This window comes from Mobula birostris, chromosome 19, assembly GCF_030028105.1.
Source record: "Mobula birostris isolate sMobBir1 chromosome 19, sMobBir1.hap1, whole genome shotgun sequence".
In the NCBI taxonomy this organism is placed as follows: domain Eukaryota; kingdom Metazoa; phylum Chordata; class Chondrichthyes; order Myliobatiformes; family Myliobatidae; genus Mobula; species Mobula birostris.
This window is the reverse complement of record NC_092388.1, coordinates 38237407-38258426: the sequence shown is the minus strand read 5'-3', so window position 1 is coordinate 38258426 and position 21020 is coordinate 38237407. Positions and strand designations below refer to the sequence as shown.

Genomic DNA, 21020 nt, shown 5'->3' with positions numbered 1-21020 from the left:
GGTCCTCTCACTGCCTCTGCTGTCAGGTTACTGGCTCACTAGAGCAATGATGTGTTTGTCTGACTGGCGTGCTTTGTGTGCACCTGCTTCAATCTCTCCACCAGTGCAGATTCAATTGTTTCTCGTTTCATCCTCAAGATTGTTCAATGTTATTTCCAGTATACCAGTGCAAGGGAAAATGAAATATTGTTACTCTGAATCTGATGCAGCACAAAAACAATCACGGTAAGATAAAGAACACAATAATTAAAAACACAATAAATGTAAATGCATTAGATAGCTTATATACATAGATTGGTTGTATGTATGTAACGTGACACTAGGTACAGAAGTGTCTGTACAAAGGTGACTAAAGACTAAACTGTGATAAAGTGTGTAAATAAATTGGTGCGAATTAAACCTGAAGGCTACATTTATTTGTGTTACATGAATCCACATTAATCCAAGGTTTCTTATGAATGTTGTTTTTAAAAGGTCAGACTGTCTGTTCATGTTTTCGAACTACTTTGTTTTAGTTTCTGAGGACAATGTTCCTCTGTTTGTATTCATTGATAAACAAATCTATCAATGAATATTGGAAGCATGAGAAAAATGCAGGACAGAACTAAATTCTCCCTATGTCATAATGGTACCTTTATAATGAAACAGGTCTGTCATTTCAAAGACATAGCCACTGTTTGGCCAATTTCATTATGAGGATGAGTACAGCAATGGATTAGTGTGAAACTAATTTGTTCTTGAGCCAAAAGGTCATACATACAAACATGAATTGGGAGCAGGCGTAGATCAAAGCTGATTTATATTTCTGTCTCTCCATAGTAAGCTTTCACCTGCTTCCTTCTCAAGCATCTATCGAACTCTGCCTTGAAGTATTCAAACATGTTACTTCCACCAACCTCTGAGGAAGAGAGTCCCAACGAGTCATGACAATTTCAGGGGGGAAAATCATCTTGTCTCTGCCTTAAACAAGTGGTCCCTTGCTATTAAACATTAGCCCCTTGTTTAATGTTCTCTCAAAAGAGGAATCGTTTGTCATGATCTTTAGAATCTTATATATGCCAATCAAGTCACCTGCCTTACTTCAAAGCGCCAGTGGATATATTCCCAGCCTATCAAAACTTTCCTCATAGGACGTCTTGTACAGTTAGGCCCATTATACCTCTGAACTGATTTAATATTCTCCTTTATATAAGGAGAACAAACATTCATATTCCAGTTATGCCTCAGTAATGGTCCAACTGAAGCATAATTCTCTATTTTTGACCTCCCAAAGTTCAACATCTCACACTTGTTTGAGTCAAGCTCTAACTGCCCAGTCTCTGAATATACCTTTAACTGATAAAAATCTGCTCAATTATTGGTAACCCTCTATACTGTCCACATCTCCACCAACCTTTGTTACATTGGCACCCTTACCAATTTACCCATCTATGTTTTCATCAAAGTTATTTGTATCTATCACAAACAACAGAGGTCCTCGGACTGATTCCTGTAGATCACATCTGGTCATAGACTCCTAGACAGAACAACACCCACCATTTCCTACTGTCTTCTATGGGCAAGCCAGTTCTGAACTCAAGCTACCAACTCATCATGGATCTCATGCATATTAACATTTTGGATCAGCTTATCATAAGGGACCTTCTCAAGTGCTTTACTGAAGTCCTACTATTTCTTATTATGAATAATGGTGGAGAATTGAACAACTACTGGGAGGAGAAGGTTACCAGAACTTTTTGTTCAGGTTACTAGGATAATTGATAAAGGAAATGAAGTGTACATTGTCTATGTGGACTTTAGCAAGGCCTTTGACAAAGGCCAGCATGAAGAGGTTGGTCCAGGAGGTTCAGTAGCTTGGCATTCAGGATGAAGTTGTACATAAGATTCAACATTGACTTAGCAGGAGAAACCACAGAGTAGTAGTAGATGTTTGTGTCTCTGACTAGAGGCCTGTGATTAGTGGTATGCTGCAGGGATCAGTGCTATGTCCAGTGTTGTTGGTCACCTATATTAATGATCCGAATGATATGTGATAATGATAAACTGCAGATTTGCAGATGACACCAAGATTGGAGGTGTAGTGGACAGTGAGGAAGGCTATCAAAGCTTGCAGTGTGATTTGGACCAACTGGAAAAATGGGCTGGAAAATGGCAGATGAAATTTCATGCTGACAAGTATGAGATGTTGCACTGTGAGAGGGTAAACGAGGGTAGGACATAAACAGTCAACTGTAGGGCACTGAGGAGTGTGGAGCAACAAAGGGGTGCTGGGAATACAGATCCATAATTCCTTGTAACTGGCATCATGGATAGATAGGGTCATGAAACAGAGTTTTGTCACATAGGCCTTCATAAATCAGAGTACTAAGTACAGGATCTGGGATGTTACGCTAAAGTTGTATATGATGCTGGTGGGGTCAAATTTGGAGTGTTGTGTTCAGTTCTGGTCACCTACCTGTAGGAAAGATATAAATAAGATTGAAAGAGTACAGAGAATAATTACAAGGATGGCTTCTAGGATTTGAGGACTTGAATTATTACGAAATGTTGAATAGGTTAGGACTTTATTCCCAGGAGCATAGGAAAATGACTGGAGATTTGATAGAGGTAAACTAAGCTATGTCAGGTATAGATAAGGTTAATGAGAGCAGGCTTTTTCAAGTGAGGTTGGGTAAAGCTAGAACTAAAGGTCATAGGTTAGAGGTGAAATATTTAAGGGGATCCCGAAGGAGAACCTCTTCACTCAGACAGTGGTGTGGGTGTGGAACAAGCTCCCTGTAGGAGTGGTGGATGCAGATCCAATTGCAACATTGAAAAGAAGTTTGAGAAGTACATGGATGGGAGGAGTGTGGAGGGTTATTCTCCAGGTGCAAGTGGATGGGACTAGGCCGAATAGCAGTTTGGCACTGAACAAATGGCCAAAGGGCCTGTTTTTATGCTGTTTTACTCTATGACTCCACCACCCACAAAATGCACCGCATTCACCTGCAAAGGCTCTTCCAAACAGCACCTCCCAAATCCGTGACTTCTTCACTGAGAAGGACAAGCATACTGTCACATGGCAACATCACCAAATGCAGATTCCTTTCCCGGTCATGTACCATCCTAAGCTGAAAATATATCTTTGCTGTTGGGTCTAAATCCTGGAACTCCCTGTCCAACAACTTCATGGACTACCTTCACTAGAAAGTCTGCAGTGGTCCAGGAAGAAAGACCACCACCACCTTCTCAAAGGCAATTAGAGATATACAATTCATACTGTCCTTGCCAGTGATGTCCAGATGCTTAATAGTAAAAATGGAGAAGTTGTGGAACACAATAGTTTTAGTGAACTGGCCAATATTTATATGTTAATCAATAACTTGAAAAACTTAGAACCTTGTCATTTATAACATTTGTTTTCGGGAATTTGTTGTGCATTGTACTTGCCAAAGACAAGTGTAACTACAATTAATTTATTTTTACTTTTGTGGAATACCCTGATATCCTCTGAGGATGTGGCTCTATTATTGCACAAAGATAGTTATTGTTAATTTTGATCCATCATGCAAATGTACTTCATCTGTGGAATCAACCTGTGCACTACTGTCCTTATACTGAAAATTTATGCCTTGGTGATGTATGAAGCTGCAGCAAATATCATCTTTGCATTCTTTGCGTCTGTGTCTTCCTACTGCAGTTTGTTGTTCAATTTACTTCCTGCCCTCATCAGTTAGTAGAACATTAGCAACTAACTGCCCTTGATCTGTTGGATGTAAACTGTGGTTTGCCATGACAGGTGTCAAATGAGACATCAACCAATGGCAAACTGATAGACATAACCCAATTTTCTGCTCAACTATTGTAGCTTAAGGACCTCTTCTATCTCATGCCGAATCTTGTGTCTCCATTCTTCAGCCTTCAGTGCTGGCCTGTTAAACTCTATGCTTTCTTACCCGATCTACAGATTGGGTAGATTGACACTTCCACAGTTTCCAAACCATGGCAATTCATGGCCAAATGACTAAATATCCAGTCACCACGCAAGTGTTTCTCTGGACTGTGACTCCACCTCTTTTCCTAGTGTCTGTATGAAGTGGAGTTAATTCTTGGCATGCTAATTGAAATGGATTACTGACATCTGCTATGTCAGTAACTCTGCCTATATTTGGCAATGGAACTTCATCTTCAGCTTAAATGGCTGTTGAAACCAGCACTCACCATCTTGATAATTCTGGTGTTTTCTGTTTCTTTCACAAATTCATGAATTTAAGTTTATTCAGAACTCTGCTGCCTGCAGCCAAATTCACACCAAGCCATGTCTACCCCTTGCCAGGGTTCTTTCTGACCTACGTAGATTCCCAGCCAGAGATCATCTCGATGATAAAACATTGCTGGGCTCAGATCTCTACATGGCAGTTCTCTCCCTACAGTCATCTGCAGTCTGCTCTTGCATTTCTGGTCACTGGCATACCCTTCACTTCCATTGCTCCACATTAATGGCTGTACTTTCAGCTTTTTGGCCCCAAGTTTTGGAATTTCCTCTGAACTTTTCCAGCTCTTGAAAAGCTTCTTGAAACCTCTCTCTGTGATCAGTTTTGATAATTTGTCCTGTTATCTTTTTATGCCATTTGATGTCTAATTCTGTCAAATAAAATCCTCTGAAGAGGCTTGTGAGGTTTTACAATATTAAAGGCTGTTGTGACTGCAGTTATTGAATATCTTCTTGTTTGTTTTAAGTTTAAGATGGAATGCAGCCAGGTTTTCCTGCAAGCATCTCCTCTTGTCTGGCTGCAGTAGGCTACAGTTCTTGTGTGTCAGGGATGGGATTCAGCTTCCTGCTGGGCAAGGTTGCATTGAGTGTTCAAAAATTTTGAGAATAAGGGGAGGAAGTTACATCAGTATGCATAATGAGAGAGCCCAGGAGTGCTGGGGTTGGTTCACCAAACTCTCAGTCTTAAAAGTTTCGCCTCAGCACAGTTCAACAGCAGTCCTTGAGGATCAGTTGTTGTTTTCTTTAGTAAAGGCTATTTATGTTCTGGTGGGTGAAAAACACTGCTTTAAAAAAAGAGAAACTTGGAAAATGACAGGAGATTTTTACAAATGGAAATGAGAAGGATACTGCAAACGAGCATGCTGTGGATTTTATGTTGTTTGGCTTTAGGTGCTGAACCTGTTTAACATGACTCACAGATCATCAGCGTCAAAGACTAGAACTGATAACCATTTAAGCATAAAGGTATGTGGAATAATGATATAATAAAGACAAGTGAAAGTAAATTTGAAATTAAAACTAAATAAGTTTGCCATTATGAGCAATCTCAGATGAAAGAGATACAGTGAGAAAAGTTGTTCATTTTGCTGGGTATTTGTTGTTTTTTTGACAATGCACAGTATTGATATTTATAATGTTATATTAGCCTTTAGTGGAAGGGACAAAATTAAAAATTACACGCGCAAAATGGAAAGAGGAACTCAGCAGGTCATGCTTTTTTAAGTATTGTTTAGTTCTCACTTGTATTATCTCACTGTATATAAACTGCACATCTATTACAGTCATGTGAGTAAAATGCATCACTTGCTGATTTAATGAATGATGATGTTTATTGTTGGGAAGACTTTTTAAAAATATGTTTTAAAGACTTTGAAGTATATTGTTTTGATGCTTTCTTTACATCAGATGAAGTGCACCGAGAGTTAAGATCAGTTGCGAATTTCTGAGTAATTGGGCAGTGTTAAACGAGAAAGGGCTGTGTTTGTATTTGGCAGTGAGATGGTTTCCCGAGTGAACTGTGATCGGAGTATTGCACTGAAAGAATTCCCAGAGCACTCAGGGCTAACTCCTACATACGAATTAACTTAAAGTAAAACAAACTAAAGTTCACATGTCAGCCAGGGTAGCAATTAAAATCTATTTGGGGAGGAATGGCCATAAGGTGGGAGTTTGTTCAAAGATAAATACATACAGGATAAATATATACATTATATAGGGTACAAAAATGTTGATTGACTCCTTTAAAGCTCTTACAGTCAATGGTGGATACAAAATAAATGAACTGCACTGTTGATAATTTAAATGCATGTACACAATCCTCCAGAGAAGACCACTAACCCCTTTCAGCACAGACATAGTGTTGCATTGGCATTATATAGGAATGAGAGGAGTCATTTTGTCCTCCAGGGAAAGGAGACAGTTTACTTTGTCAAGTTTAGTACAACATAAAGGAGAGATGATTCAGTCCTCAATCCAGAGCACTGTTTTGTAGTTTTATTTAGGGGTTTCATTTTTGAACCCAACTAATTCTGCTACCAGTGCCTGCCCATTCATTTCACACTTTTTGTCAATGGTAACTGAAATCTGACGTGTGCGAATTTACTCATTTTTGGTTGCTGTTAAATGTCTGCTTCTGGCTATTAGAAACTGTGAGGCTGAAATCAGCATCAGACTACCATGTGTTCAGGGGGAGTAAAATATTGTGTATTACTCTAAACTTGGGTGTTATCTCACTTAGTTCAGGTTGTTGCCAGGTGTGGCTGAATGATAAATACAGGACAAAATACTAACTTTTCTCTGGCAAGAATGATCTCTTTTCACAGATACCATGGCCTTTATTGGTTGATTGTAATCAAGGTTGAATATCTGTAGATTACAAACTAATTTTGATGTCCTTTTTCTCAGTCCTTTGTTCTGTTAATTATTTACTCTGTTCGTAGGTATATATTTACTTTAAGTTTGATTATTGACGTTTGCGCACATAACCATTCTGTTAATTGTTAATTGCTCATGTTCGTTAACACTATTGTCTTGTAAATTGTTGGTTGCTGTTGTGTTGTCCTGTGTATTATGCTTGGCACCGAACCACAATTAATTCTAGTATTTTTCATAGACTGGCAATAAAGTGATCTTGAGATGTATTTTACACAGTATTTACTGTGTAGAATCCAGTATGTTTGGATAAGGTTCAATTGATGCCACAAGCTGTAGCAAACTTGATTTGATGGAAATGATCTCTTTAAAGCCTATCTTCCCTCCTGACCAGATTTTCAACACAGGAATGCTACAGCATTGTTCCACATTCCTTGGCTCAACAGATTGGTTTTCTTTCAAAACTGCTGTTTAGTAAGGTGTTTTAAATTTGACACTTGTTTTAATTTCTATTAAAATCGGTGGTGTTTGTGGGTTCCTTTATCTTGCTGCTCATATAAACAAATAGACAAAAGTAAATCTTAAAATCTAATGTCTGAGCACAACTCTGCATTAGTCATACTATGAGATACAGATTAAGTTCTTAAAGGTACCCTACACATAGAAACAACAGCTTCTATTCAAAAACTTTCTACTTCCAATTCCAGCAATGGGATTTCTGAGCTGAAAAGAACAGCAGGTATGTGGGAAGCAGCCCCTTGAGGCAATTTAAGATACCTCAAAAAAAATAAAAGCAATCTGGGAGAGCATGTTCTGCTGAAGGGTCTCAGCCTGAAACGTTGTCTGTACTCTTTTCCATAGATGCTGCCTGGCCTGCTGAGTTCCTACAGCATTTTGTGTGTGTTAATCGTAATCTGGGAATGGTTAAACATCCAGATTATGAGAGGGAATTTAACCAGGGGGTTATCTTCCATGTATTGTGCTTCGAAGTTCAAAGTAAATTTATACTAGATTAATTATCAAAGTACATATGTCACCTGAGGTTCATTTTCTTGTGGGCATGCATAGTAAATACAAAGAAACAAAAAAAAACAAGTAAGTAATAAATATCAAGAACATGAGATGAAGAGTCCGTGAAAGTGGGTCCATGGGTTATGGGAACAGTTGAGTTGAGTGACGTTATCTCCTCTGTTCAAGATCCTGAAGGTTGAGGGGTAATAACTGTTTCTGAACCTGGTGGGGTGGATCCTAAGGCTCCTGTGCCTCCTTCCTGATGACAGCAGTGAAAAGAGACCATAGGGTGGATGGTGGGGGTCCTTGATGATGGATGTTGCTTTCCTGTGACAATGTAGATGTGCTCGATGGTGCGAAGGGTTTTATTCGAGATAGATTGGGCTTTTCTGTTCAAGGGCATTACTGTTTCTATACCAGGCTGTGATGCAACCAGTCAATATGCTCTCTAATGCACGTCTATAAAAGTTTGTCAAAAGTTTAGATGACATACAGAATCTTTGCACACTTCTAAGAAAGTAAAGTCACTGTGTTGCTTCTCTTTGTAATGGCACTTGCGTGCTAGACCCAGAAGAGGCCCTCTGAAATGATAACACCAAGGAATTTAAAGTTGTTGACCTTCTCCACCCTGATCTGCCATTGAGGATTAGCTCATGGACCTCTGGTTTCCTCCTCCTGTAGTCAATAATCAGCTTCTTGGTCTTGATGACATTGTGAAAGAAGTTGTTGTCATGGCACTACTCAGACAGATTTTCAATCTCCCTCGTACATGCTGATTCATCACCATCTTTGATTTGGCCACAACAGTGGTATCGTCAACAAACTTAAATATGGCATTGGAGCTGTGTTTACCTTCACAGTCGTAAGTGTAGTGCAGGAACCTAGTACATAGTCTTGTTGTACACCTGGGTTGATGGAGAATATGTAGGAGATGTTGTCAATATAAACTGACTATACCACATAACCATATAATAATTACAGCACGGAAACAGACCATCTCAGCCCTTCTAGTCCATGCCGAACTCTTACTCTCACCTAGTCCCACTGACCTGCACTCAGCCCATAACCCTCCATTCCTTTCCTGTCCCTGTATCTCTCCAACTTAACTTTAAATGACAACATCGAACCTGCCTCAACCACTTCTGCTGGAAGCTCGTTCCACACAGCTACCACTCTCTGAGTAAAGAAGGTCCCCTTCATGTTACCCCCAAACTTTTGTCCTTTGACTTTCAACTCAAAAGGGGACTAAGGGGAGGAAATTGAGCATTCAGTTGCACAAGAAAGTATTGAGGCCTAGTTCTTAAAGCTTATTGATTAGTTCTGAGGGGAAGATAGTATTGAATGTTGAGCTGTAGTCAATGAAGAGCATCCTGATGTATGCATCTTTACTGTCCAGATATTCCAGGGTAGAGTGAAGAGCCAATGAAATGGCATCTGCTGTTGACCTGTTATGATGGTAGGCAAATTGGAGTGGAGTCAAGTCACTCCTCAGGCAAGAGTTGATATGTTTCCTCACCAACCTCCCAAAGCACTTCTTCACAGTGGATGTAAGTGCTATGGGATGATAGTCATTGAGGCAGGTTACCATGTTCTTCTTAGGAATCAGTATGATTGAAGTCTGCCTGGAAGAAGGTGTGCATCTCAGTCTGCCAAAGTGAGAGGTTAAAGTTACCAGTGAACACTCCAGATTCAGGAGTCCAGAGCATTGATCAGAATAAATCTTTGGTACTCAGCCATATACCCTGCCTAGGCCAGGTGATTTCAGTGGGTTCACCCTCCTGAAAGATCCTCTCACATCAGCCTCAGAAACTGAAATCACAGGGTTGTTGGGAGCTGTGGAGGTTTGTGAAGGTGTCTCCATGTTTTGAAGGTGGAACCAAGCATAAAAGGTATTGAACTTATCTGGGAGCAAAGCCTTGTTGTCACCTATGTTGCTTGGTTTCGCTCTGTTGGGGGTGGTAGCACGCAAGCCCTGCCACAGCTGCCGAGCATCCAACTTTGATCCAGAATCGCCACTTCGCATGTGAGATGGCTTTCCAAAAGCCATAGCAACTGTGGCGTATTCTTCAGATCCTCTTGAGTCCTTGAACATGGCCCAGCCCCTTGATTCAAAGAAGTCCCATAGCCACTCCTATGCATCACCTGTCTACCTCCTCACTTCCTGTATGCAGGTAGGAGGACAGCAAGCTACACAAGCAGCAAGGAGAAGGCTGATAAGTAATCGAGTCAATTTATTGGTGTGTGAGGTCAAAAGGAATTTTTTAATTAAAATTTTTTTAAAGTCTCTTATGGGTGGTAAATCAGGAGAATGACAGTCCACTTCCTGCAAAATGGAGAGCTTAGTGAGCGTGAGAGGGTGGCCTAATTGCCTCTACTTAAGGCAAAGAAGGAAAGAAAAATCATTACTTTCAGAGGATGAGTGAAGGGCCACACACAGAAGGGCAGGGTGGCGTAATTGCTTGACACCCCATAGAGGTGAATTTGTTCATGCCGTCTGCTGTCTCACATTTAGAAAGCTTGAATGATCTTTCCTGCAATTACTTCTCTCAATATGTTAAAGCAGCTGTACAGCGTGACAAATAGTGCCTCAGTCACTGAGGGGGATACTTGGCTGCAAATCTTCCCATTATTTCCTGATAAACAACTCCAGTGATACTGGCACATTTGATAAGTACTTGTTATTGATACTTGATGGCTGAATAGATGGCTTCTCCTTGACCAGCTGGAAGTCCAACCTCAAAATCGATTCAAGATTCTAGAACATTTATTATCAAAGAATATATAAATTATACAACCTTGAGATTTGCTTGTACGCAGGTGGCCACAAAGTAAGAAACCCAAAAGAACCCAATTTAAAAAAAAGAATAAAAATGAAAATAGGAGATCAACACTTGATGCGCAAGAGGAAGAAAAAAATACAAATGATACAAATAATTGAAGTGCAGAACAGTATTCCAAACCAAAACTGAGTCCTCAAATCTGAGCCCCAGAGCAGTCTGGACTAGGCCCAAAGCCCAGCTTATCAGTTTATCATATTCATGGACACAGAACACAGCAGCTAGGGCAGTCTTCATAGCCTCGATGCCATGGAGAGACGAGTGATCATCATGGAAAATGAACAAAATTGTCCCTCACCTTGGATCCCAATACCCTGTCTTTTCAGTCTATCTGTGCTGTCGTTTAAAATGAACAACTAATGGAACAGCAAAAGGTTCCAGTGCATCGGAGAGAGGAGTGAGGACTGTTGAGAGTGAGTGGAATCCGCTCTCTCCTCCGATCTGGGCTGGTTTTTAAATTGTCTAAACAGCGAATCGTAACTCGCACTAGGACACGACTGCAGCAGGAAAGTCCAGGTCAGGAACACACCACCCAGCGACTTGGTCAGAGTCCAGCTTTTGTTGCCCAGCCCAAAGCCACCCTCAAGCTCTTCAAATGAGCTTGGCGCCCAGAGCAACCCAACCTTGCTCACGAGACAGTTGTACAGGCATTGGAACGCCATCTGCGGCAATTCTGCAACTCACCATTTCTGCCCGTCCCCTGAACTCGTCTTGTCATCGCTCGCCCCTTCATTGTTTGTGGCAATAATTTAACACAAGTGACCTCAGAAAAGGTATTTTTTTGTGATGTTGTAGTCGTATTCCTTAGCTTTTTGACTACCAGAAAGCTGTTGCACATGTTTGGTAGTGCCATCTTAACTAGAAGGGCTCTAACCAATGGGATTCTATTTAAGTAAGACAGTAAAGGCCGGGGACCTGTTGAAGGAAATTGATATCAGCAGTTAAAGAAGAACATGTTCAAAATAACTTTACTATCAATGTTGCCATATATTACTCGGAGATTCATTTTCTTGTGGGTATTCACAGCAGACCAAAGAAATACAATGGAATTAATAAAAAAAACACACTCAAAATAGTGACGAGCAACCACTGTGCAAATAAAAAATGGGGAAAGTAAAGAAATAAAGCTGAGAACATAAGTTGTAGAGTCCTTGAAAGTGAGCCCATAGGCTGTAGAATCAGTGCAGTGTTGAGGTGACTGAAGTTAATCACACTGGTTTAGGAGACTGAAGGTTGGAGGGTAATAAATGTACCCTTCAATCTGCGTGTGAAATGCGCACAATGTGAGCTAGTTAAATTTCCCTGAAAGGTGAAGAGTGTCAATCCTTCCCTGAAAGTTTTGACTGGGCTGTGTCTTACTTCAAAGTGGGAATGAAATTCCACCATCACAGTTGTGATTGCATAGAGCAGAAGGTCTTTATTTCATTATTGTTCACATTGAGACCTAATGGAATAAGTTTATGATTAAAATCTGAATGGATGCAGAACAAGGTGAAGAAGTACAGCTAGTAAAAATATGGAACCATTGTATCCAACAGCTGTTCAGGTTGGGGATCAATTGAAATCCCAAACAAATGGATTTTTGTTGGCCAAGGTTATTTGTAATTGCAACTAAAGTGAATAGAAATAGTTGAAAAGCAGACTGGCTACAATTCTCAATGGCTGACATGCAATTTCCATTCTTGTATTGATATTATGGTTATCGCGACGCTCTTACAGCTTGGAGCACTGGAGTTCAGCGTTCAATTTTGATGTCATCTGTAATGAGTCTATACATTCTCCCCATGGAATGTGTGGGGTTTCTCCTGGTTTCCTGGTTTCCTTCCAAAGTCCAAAGATATTCCAGTTCGTAGATTAATTGGTTATTGTAAATTGCCCATGATTAGACTAGGGTTAAATCAAAAATATTTGTTTTCGGAAGTATTGGTTACCTTTCATGGACTGCTCCATTTCTATATGTATGCACTGCAACGGGGGTTTTTTCTACAAATAAGGAAAAATATATGTATTTAAATAGTATCTGGTTGACAGGGGAACATCATCCTTCATAGATACCTTGGAGGTGTAGCTGTCAAATAGCAAATTTGTATGCAGCAAAATCCCTCAAATCCAGTGATAGGAGGACAAAATGAGCCAGTTTCTTGATGGCTAATAACTTAGATCCTTTGAGAATTTCACATTGCGCCAGTTTATGCCATAGGGTCAGAAGATTGGGTCCTTGGAAATGTGTGGAGTCACACCCTGTAATCAGAGCCTGAGAGTTGGGAGGAATCAAGGACTGGGAGGTGGGTTGGCCAAGGATCTTGAGCTTGGGGAAAACTGCGTCCAGTGAGGAGGTGGGAGTTGAGGATTGTTTCACCACAACTTGCTCAGGGAGGCTGTCATTAAATCACACAGATGTATAAAGAGCGATACTGTAGAAATGAAATTGTTAGGCACACTTGGAGCACCAGACACACCACAGAATGATGTGACTTAATTCTCCCCAATGCTGAGCACTGTATGTGAAACAGCTTCATCAGGTGCTCATCTCTAATGTAGAAACCATGCCTTCAGCATAGGAATGATGTACGACCAAAATAAACTAGTTGTATTTCCAAATCAGGGTGATTTGACAGGGAAATGTCTATGGTCACATCCTATCAAAAATAAAAAAAGCTGCAGATGCTGGAAATGTGAAGTAGAACCAGAAAAATCTAGCAATACTCGGCAGGTTAGGCAGCACCAATAGAAAAAGAAAGTGGAAGTTATAAAATAACTATGAAATATCAATTTATCAGCAATCAGAAAAAAGTGCAGTGAATTTCTGAAAACTGCTGTGTCCCTGCTCTATCCCTGAGGTTGTGAATGCTGTCTTTGAAGAAAGGAGGAAAATAATATTTTTGTCATTTACTTATCAATTTGCAGGCAAGGGTGGAAGCTTCTTCTGTCTGGAGAGCGTCAGATGTTTAGGGTGTGCATGTTTACACTGACCATTAGCGTGGGTTGTTAAAAATATCTGCAAATTGCCTGTCACTATATCCTGACAAGTTTAATCTTACAAAGTATTAAGATGAGTATAAACAATAGAACATGACCCTGTTGGTCAGAAGCCATTGTACTTAAGGAGGGCCTTAACAATTCAGTGCTCAATTCAAGAGTGAGTGCTCTGAAAGCAACCTGTCAGAAACCAAGCTAGCAACAAATTATTCAAGTCTTGCCTTTAGGATATTTGGGTTGCCATGCCCAAGATAAGGAATAGAAATGCCTAGTAGTGGATTTTGCATTACCTGAGGGTGTTAATAGATTGACTTTTCTGCTGAATGAGAAGATCATAAAACTGGTTGCAGTGAAGGCTAATCATGTGTAATGAGAAGCAGATTACTTGACCTTAATCACCACATCAGGAACTTGTCTTTATACAGGAGTATCCTTGTCACAAAGCATTGAGGGCCCCTACGAGAGTGGCACAATTTAAACAAAACTGTGGGAAGAACCTAAGATCAGGATTAGAGAACACAAACAATTTTAAGCTATAATTTTCAATCACAATACCATGATCAGGTAGCTATTACTTTTTACACAGCCTCTTGATAGTGACTCTTTTGTCTCACATTTGAGAAACCCACTCTGCATTCCTGAAAAACAGCTCTTTGTGCTCCTGTTGTTCAGCAAGCCTCTTTCAGCTGTTCTTTTCTGTAGTGACTGGAGAAGGCCAGCTGTTGGAAACAGCTGTGGTACAGTGGTCTGCACAGGCAGACTGACAGGACTGACAAATTGTGGTGCCTTCCAAAGTCACCTCTGGGGTTGAATCATAGATTTTCCCAGGAGAGGGTGGAAATCATATGAGCTACCAAGGTCTGGAAGATGGAATAAAAGCAGAAATTGCTGGAAGTACTCAGAAGATGAGACAACATCTGTGGAGAGAGAAACATATTGTCTGAAACCAATGAGCCTTTCTTCAGATCAAAGGTTATCAATGTAAAATGTTAAAATGCAAACTCATTTTTTCTCTCCACAGATGCTGCCTGTCCTGCTGAGTTTCGGCAGATGGTTCTGTTTCAGTTTTCCAACTTTACAGAGTTTTTTCCTCTTTTTTTTGGAAAAGTTTCTGGAAACGTTTCAAAATAGTTGGAATTTTACCGAATTATAATTTAATTGACAGCCATCAATTCCTGTAAGTTTCACGTTATTCCTGCAAAAATAAAATTAGAGAACAACAGGGCAAAGGTCCTTCTATTATATCAGATCTGGTACGTTCTTCTACAACGTAGTTATAAAAGCAACATCAGAATCAGGTTTATTATCACCAACATGTGACATGAGATTTGTTAACTTAGCAGCAGCAGTTCAATGCAATACATAATATGGAAGAAGAAAAAAACAAAAATAAAATACTACTACTAATAATAAATAAATAAATAGAAGCTCAACATTCATCTGTCCTGAGCTGTGCCGTGAGAACTCGTACTTCGTTGAATCTCTTATGACCACAGAATGCCCCAATGTTCTACAGCTAAGTACATACAGTTATCAGTGTAATGCAGGGAATATCTCAGCCAAATTATGTACAGCAAAGCCACCAGAATTTTAAAATAGCAATAACTAGATAAGCTGTCCTGGTGGTGTTGATTGAGGAATAAATATTTCTGAAGCACTTACATGTTATAATTTGAATAGTATTGGAGAATATTGGAGTTATGTAATTTGACAGTGAAGCAGGGAACTGGGAATTGCTCATGTAAAATGTGGTTTCATGATCAGGTAACAATAGAGACTTCACTTGTAATGTTTTTGTGTGTGTGTGCAACACTTTAACTGTGGGCAGAATATGGGAGAGCTGTTGGAAAATGTTTATTCATCTTTCAGTGTAGAGTATACACGTGCATAATGCATGAAACATGTGTACTTGCATACACTATGTCACACAGGAATGAGCTTCCAATGACATTGATACAGGCTTCCTCCCTTCAAATGAACTGACCTGCAAAATGTATTCTGATGAAGGCTCTCGGACTGAAAAGTTGACTGTTCACTCTTCTCTACAGAAGCTGCCTGGCCTGCTGAGTTCCTTCAGCATTCTGTGTGCATTACTTGTGAAATGAAATTGTTTTGTTCTCCCTTTTTTCTGGTTACTATTAGCTCACGAAGTTCTTACTTAAACCTGTTCCTGCAAAATAATTACTGCAGACTAATCCTTTATTCACATTCTCTTTCTATACCTGTAGCCATCTGTGGCAAAACAAAAGAACAATAAACCATGTGTTTTGTAAGTAGAATTAATAGACTACAAAGTCAATTAACTGACCAGGTAGGAGAACATCTATTAAATTTTATCGTCATTGCAGAAATAAAGACTTAAAATGATTCCAAATGCTGGAATAAATGAACAGCAATCTGAGATGAATTAGTTTGTGTTGTCATGCAGTCTGTTACCTGGCAAATGCATTCTATAAGTTAACGCGTAATCATCAAGACTTGTATTTGTTATTGCTTCTGCACAAAAGACCAAATTTCACATGAATAGTTGATAGAAATTTGAAATAATAACAGAAGTTATCACAAAACCCTACAGCCCATGATGATCCCGTGATTTCAGTCTCCAAGGCCAACGTGAGAGCATGCTTCAGAATACGTCCAGCCCAGACGGGTTACCTGGCCGAGTGCTAAAGACCTGTGCTGATCAACTGGCTGGAGTCTCCACTGAGATCTTTAACCACTTGCTTCGGCAGTCTGAGGTTCCAACCTGCATCAAGCAAGCTTCAATTGTACCGGTGCCAAAGAAGAACCTGGTAACTTGCCTCAATGACGATTGTCCATCTGCACTTACATCCACAGTGATGAAGTGTTTTGAGAGATTGGTGATAAAACCTATCAATGCCTGCCTGAGAAGTGACTTGGATCAGCTCCAATTTGCCTATCAGCACCACTGGTCCATGGCAGATGCATTTTCATTGGCTCTTCATTAAACCCTTGAACGTCTGGATAACAAGATGCATATATCGGGATACTCTTTATCGATTACAGTTCAACATTCAATACTATCATCCCCTCAAAACTGATCAATAAGTTTCAAGATCTTGGCCTCAATGCATCCTTGTGCATTTGGATCCTCAATTTCCTCACTTGCAGACCCCTGTCAGTTCGGATTGGCAGCAACATCTCTTCCATGACCTACATCAGCACAGATGCACCACAAGACTGTGTGCTTAGCCCCCTGCTCTACTCGCTTTCCGCTTATGACTGTGTGGCTAAGCACAGCTCCAGTGCCATATATGAAATTACTGATGACATCACTATCGTTGTCCGAATCAAAGGTGGTGACGAATCAGCATATAGGAGAGAGGGATTGAGAATCTTGCTGAGTGGTGCCACAACAACAACCTCTAACACAATGTTAGCAAAACCAAGGTGCTGATTATTGACTTCAGGAGGAGGAAACTGGAGGTCCATGAGACAGTCCTCATTGGGGGAGGGGGAATCAGAAGTGAAGCCGGTCAGTAACTCTAACTTCCTTGGTGTTATTTTTTCAGAGGATATGTCCTGGGCCCAGCATTTGAGTACAATTATGAAGAAAGCATGGCAGTGGCTCTACTTCCTTAGAAGTTTGCAAAGATTCGGCATGAGATCTAAAACTTTGACAAACCTCTATAGATGTGTGGTGGAGAGTATATTGACTGGCTGCATCACAGCCTGGTGTGGAAACTCCAATGCCCTTGAACAGAAAAGAGATCAATCCCCCTACTGCATTTCGATGGTTTTCCCAAACTATATCATGTTTAAATTTAGAAAAAATCAGAAGTGTCACTTCTGATCCTTCGGTTAAATTTGAAGAGACTTGGAGGCCACTTATTCAACACTTTCATATGATGTAGCTTGACTTTCTCCGAATCCTTTTTATCAACCTAAAATATATGGACAGAGGAGCGGAGTTAACGGCATTAATGATTGTATTCGATGTAATATAATAGCCCAGCTTTGTTTAGTTCAGTTTTTGGTTCAGTTTAGTTTATTTTTTTTTATTTTGAATTTTTTTTTCTTGATATTTTTTCATTTTTCTTTTTATCATGTTTAATTATATTAAGAGTTTGGGAGGTCTAATATACTTGTATTATCTGTAGTTTTTGCTTGCATATGTCAATTACCAATAATGTAATCCCAATCTCTTTGTATTAGTACTGTTACTATGTTTATGAATATGAAAATTAATAAAAAGATTTAAAAAGAAAAGAAAGAAAATCCGACAAAAGTGGTGGATATGGCCAGTCCATCACCATTGAGCACATCTGTACGGAGTGTTGTCACAGGAAAGCAGCATCTATCATCAGGGAACCCCACCATCCAGGCCATGCTCTCTTTTCACTGCTGCCATCAGGAAGGAGGTACCGGAGCCTCAGGACTCATACCATCAGGTCCAGGGACAATTATTACTGTCAGGTTCTTGCACTAGAGCTGATAACTTCACTCACTGCAACACAATTCCTACAATCTGTGGACTCATTTTCGAGGTCTCTTCATCTTATATTCTCAACATTTATTGCTTATTTATTTTTCTTTTTTTTTGTGTTTGCGCAGTTTGTTATCAGGGCTGTCTGTCCTGTTGCTACTGTCTTTCATTTATTCTATTGTGGTTATTGGATTAATTGAGCATGCCCGCAAGAAAATGAATCCCAAGGTTGTATACGGTAACGTATATGTACTTTGATAATAATTTGATTTTGAACTTTGGGCTTTGTACTGCTTGTAATTACCATGGGACTCAGGAAGCATTTGTGGAGGGAGGAACCAAGTTAACATCTCAGGTCAATGATCTGCAGATACATTGTGAGCTGTTACATATCTCGTGCATTGTATTTTTATATCACATCAAGAGGAACTTTAGAATTGTGAGGTATTTGATATCAAGAAAGTATTGGTCAACAGTTCTTTTGTCTCATAGAATCCTGAAAAGCTTTCCCAATAATACATTATCTTTCAGCATTTTATAACTTGCAAAAGTCTCCTGTAGAGGTTACAAACTAACTGTAGTCATTAGTTGCATTGTGAATAATTCACTGTTCTTTCATCGTTGGGTTCCAATTCAAAATCAGTCCAGGGTAGATACTCTTTTCTCAGCAAGCTGTATGTTCCTTAAATGAGGCAGGGAAGCCTCACTACCTTTGCAGCGTAAAATCAAAAAGGGGTTTGGTGCATTTGACTCCAATTGTTATTGATTTCAGGTTACAAGTTTGGTTGGTGTAAGAAAAAGAAGTGCCATGCTGACTGGGTAACTGCAGGCCTGGCGTTATATCTTGCAATAACGAAAGCAAACAGTTTGACTGACCAACTCTAAATGCTAATACAAACAGGATCCAAGTGTCCCTTAGTGATAGAAGTGAGGAAGTGGCAATCCTTAAATTAGGGGAGGTAGCCATAACCACCAGGTCTTAGCTCAGCCATGGTGCAGAACCGCTCAGTAAAAAGCGAGACAGTGGACAGTCTGAGGCACGTTCATCAATGGCATTGGCAGGAGCCTTGTCAATTATCAGCTGAAGAGGATACTGAGAAGCTGATCCCCTGAGTTAGAGTTTGAAACATACCATCGGTTACCGAGGAAGTTTTTGGCTCCAGTCAGATAATGATCGATGATCCAATGAGATTAGGGAGTATTTGAAGACTGAGATTGGGTTTGGGTATCCCAAATGTAAAAATGCTGCAGTCCCTGAACTGCATCTGTTATCTTGAAATACCAAAGAATGTACAAGTAAATAAGATGTGTCGTAAAGGGATAATTAATTCCCACAGCAAATAGTATCCTAGCGATCGTAGAGAACATTTGCTGCATTTTGTTTATAGACCAGAAATCACTTTCTTTCACAGAAAATCCCTTCGGGGGCAGTGACCTGGGATGCTTGTAATTGTACATGGGCTGCTAGCTAAGGTACATAGCTCATTAACAGCAGAATAATGATTTAGAAATCTCTGGCAGAAGAAGCATTTGATCTAGTCCATGGACTATATTAAACATCCACACGGAACTTTGCAAAGCAAGGTTTTAACCAGGCTAGTTTGAGGGAAAAATAGAAATAAATCAAGGCGCAGAAGTGGGAATATGTTGTACTTGGTTTACCTAGCATGAAACTAGCTTGTAATGAAGGATGGTCTGCTAATAATGTTAAGCTTGTACAGCAAATTCAAAGTTTTCTGAGAAGGAGTGACTGAAGTCATTATCCAAAATAGCAAGTGAACAAAATGGGACCATCTGCATCATCAGATGTCACAATTATGGGATTATCAAGTGAAGCTTCTAAATTAACACAAGCGGAACATCTAAATCCAATACTTTGTTGTTCGATGTGCACATGCGTGGTCCTCTTTCTATTTAGAGTGATGTGCTCACCTTGCAGAATAATTAAATAATTACAAATCCCTTTAGTATACCCAAAGATCATTAGGGAAACCTTGTATAGGCAAGTATTTCCTTCTCATTTATCCTGCTTTGTGCTTAAACTTAAATTAGATGTAGTTTGGAGAAGCAGTAGCTATAATGTGATGCTGTGTATTGCTTAAACCTGGGCTCTGCTCCTACCACTATTATATGTACATACGCGTAATGTTGCGAATGCAGTGCCTCTTCTGACTGCTGGCAGTTTCATAAATTTACCATGTGAAAATATCACATTGATAACAAATGATTGCCTTGGCAAGCAGTTTTCATTCTGCTGTAAGTTTTATTAAAGATTGTAAGTTACACATGGTTATGATTCTACTGACACAAATGAGAGTCCTGGAAGAGGTACGCTGTCAAGCAGTGGGCAAGTGCTTCCAATTTATATTCTCTGGCAGTATTTCCTAGTGCCATGCATATATGAAATGTTCTGATTTAATTACAAAGAGCTATGGTGAAATTACACTCAGAATATTGTTAACAAATCTGGTGTTGATACCTAAGAAACAGTATGCATGTGACCGAGAGAATGCAGTGGAGATTAACTGGCTGGATTCCCAGAATGGGACTTGGAATGTAGCAGCACAGTAGCATAGCAGTTTGCGCAGTCACTTTACCATGCCAGCAAACAAGCCACACTGGAGCTCAATTCCCACAACTGTCTGTAAGGAGCTTGTACTTCTCCCCCGTGACCTCCTATCCTCCCATCTTCCAAAGATTAGTAAGTTGTGCCACATTTCAAAGGTTAGTAAATTGTGGACGTGCTATATTGGTTCTAGAAGTGTGGCAACACATCTCGGCTGCCTCCAGCACAATCCTCACTGGTTTGATTTGAAGAAAGCAACCCATTTTACTCCATGTTTTGATGTACAAGTGACAAGTAAAGAGAATCTTTTTGTCTTGATTGTTTGTTGGAGGGAGTGACCCCTCATAGAAACATTCTGAATGTGAAAAGACCTGAACAGATTAGATATGGCAAAGTTATTTCCCATGATAAGGGAGTCTAGGACAAGAGGGCACGACTTCAGGATTGAAGGACATCCATTTAGAACAGAGATGCAGAGAAATTACTTTAGTCAGAGGGTGGTAAATATGTGGAATTTGTTGCCACGAGCGGCTGTGGAGGCCAAGTCATTTAAGG

The 21020-nt window shown here is 39.9% G+C and overlaps 1 protein-coding gene across 6 annotated transcripts in view; it reads left to right on the top strand.

Annotated features, from left to right (window-relative positions):
* plekhg4b (pleckstrin homology domain containing, family G (with RhoGef domain) member 4B) overlaps positions 1 to 21020 on the top strand; it is a 292650-nt gene that overhangs the window by 129190 nt on the left and 142440 nt on the right. For 3 of the 6 annotated variants that reach the window (XM_072283438.1, XM_072283433.1, XM_072283432.1), the window contains exon 1: positions 4923 to 5218. The exons of 2 other annotated variants lie outside the window; for them this stretch is intronic. In XM_072283438.1, coding sequence (XP_072139539.1) covers positions 5162 to 5218 — 57 coding nt within the window. In that variant the 5' untranslated portion in view covers positions 4923 to 5161. Of the gene's footprint in view, positions 1 to 4921; positions 5219 to 21020 lie in introns of those variants that run through there. One more of the 6 variants, XM_072283435.1, reaches the window with a different exon arrangement.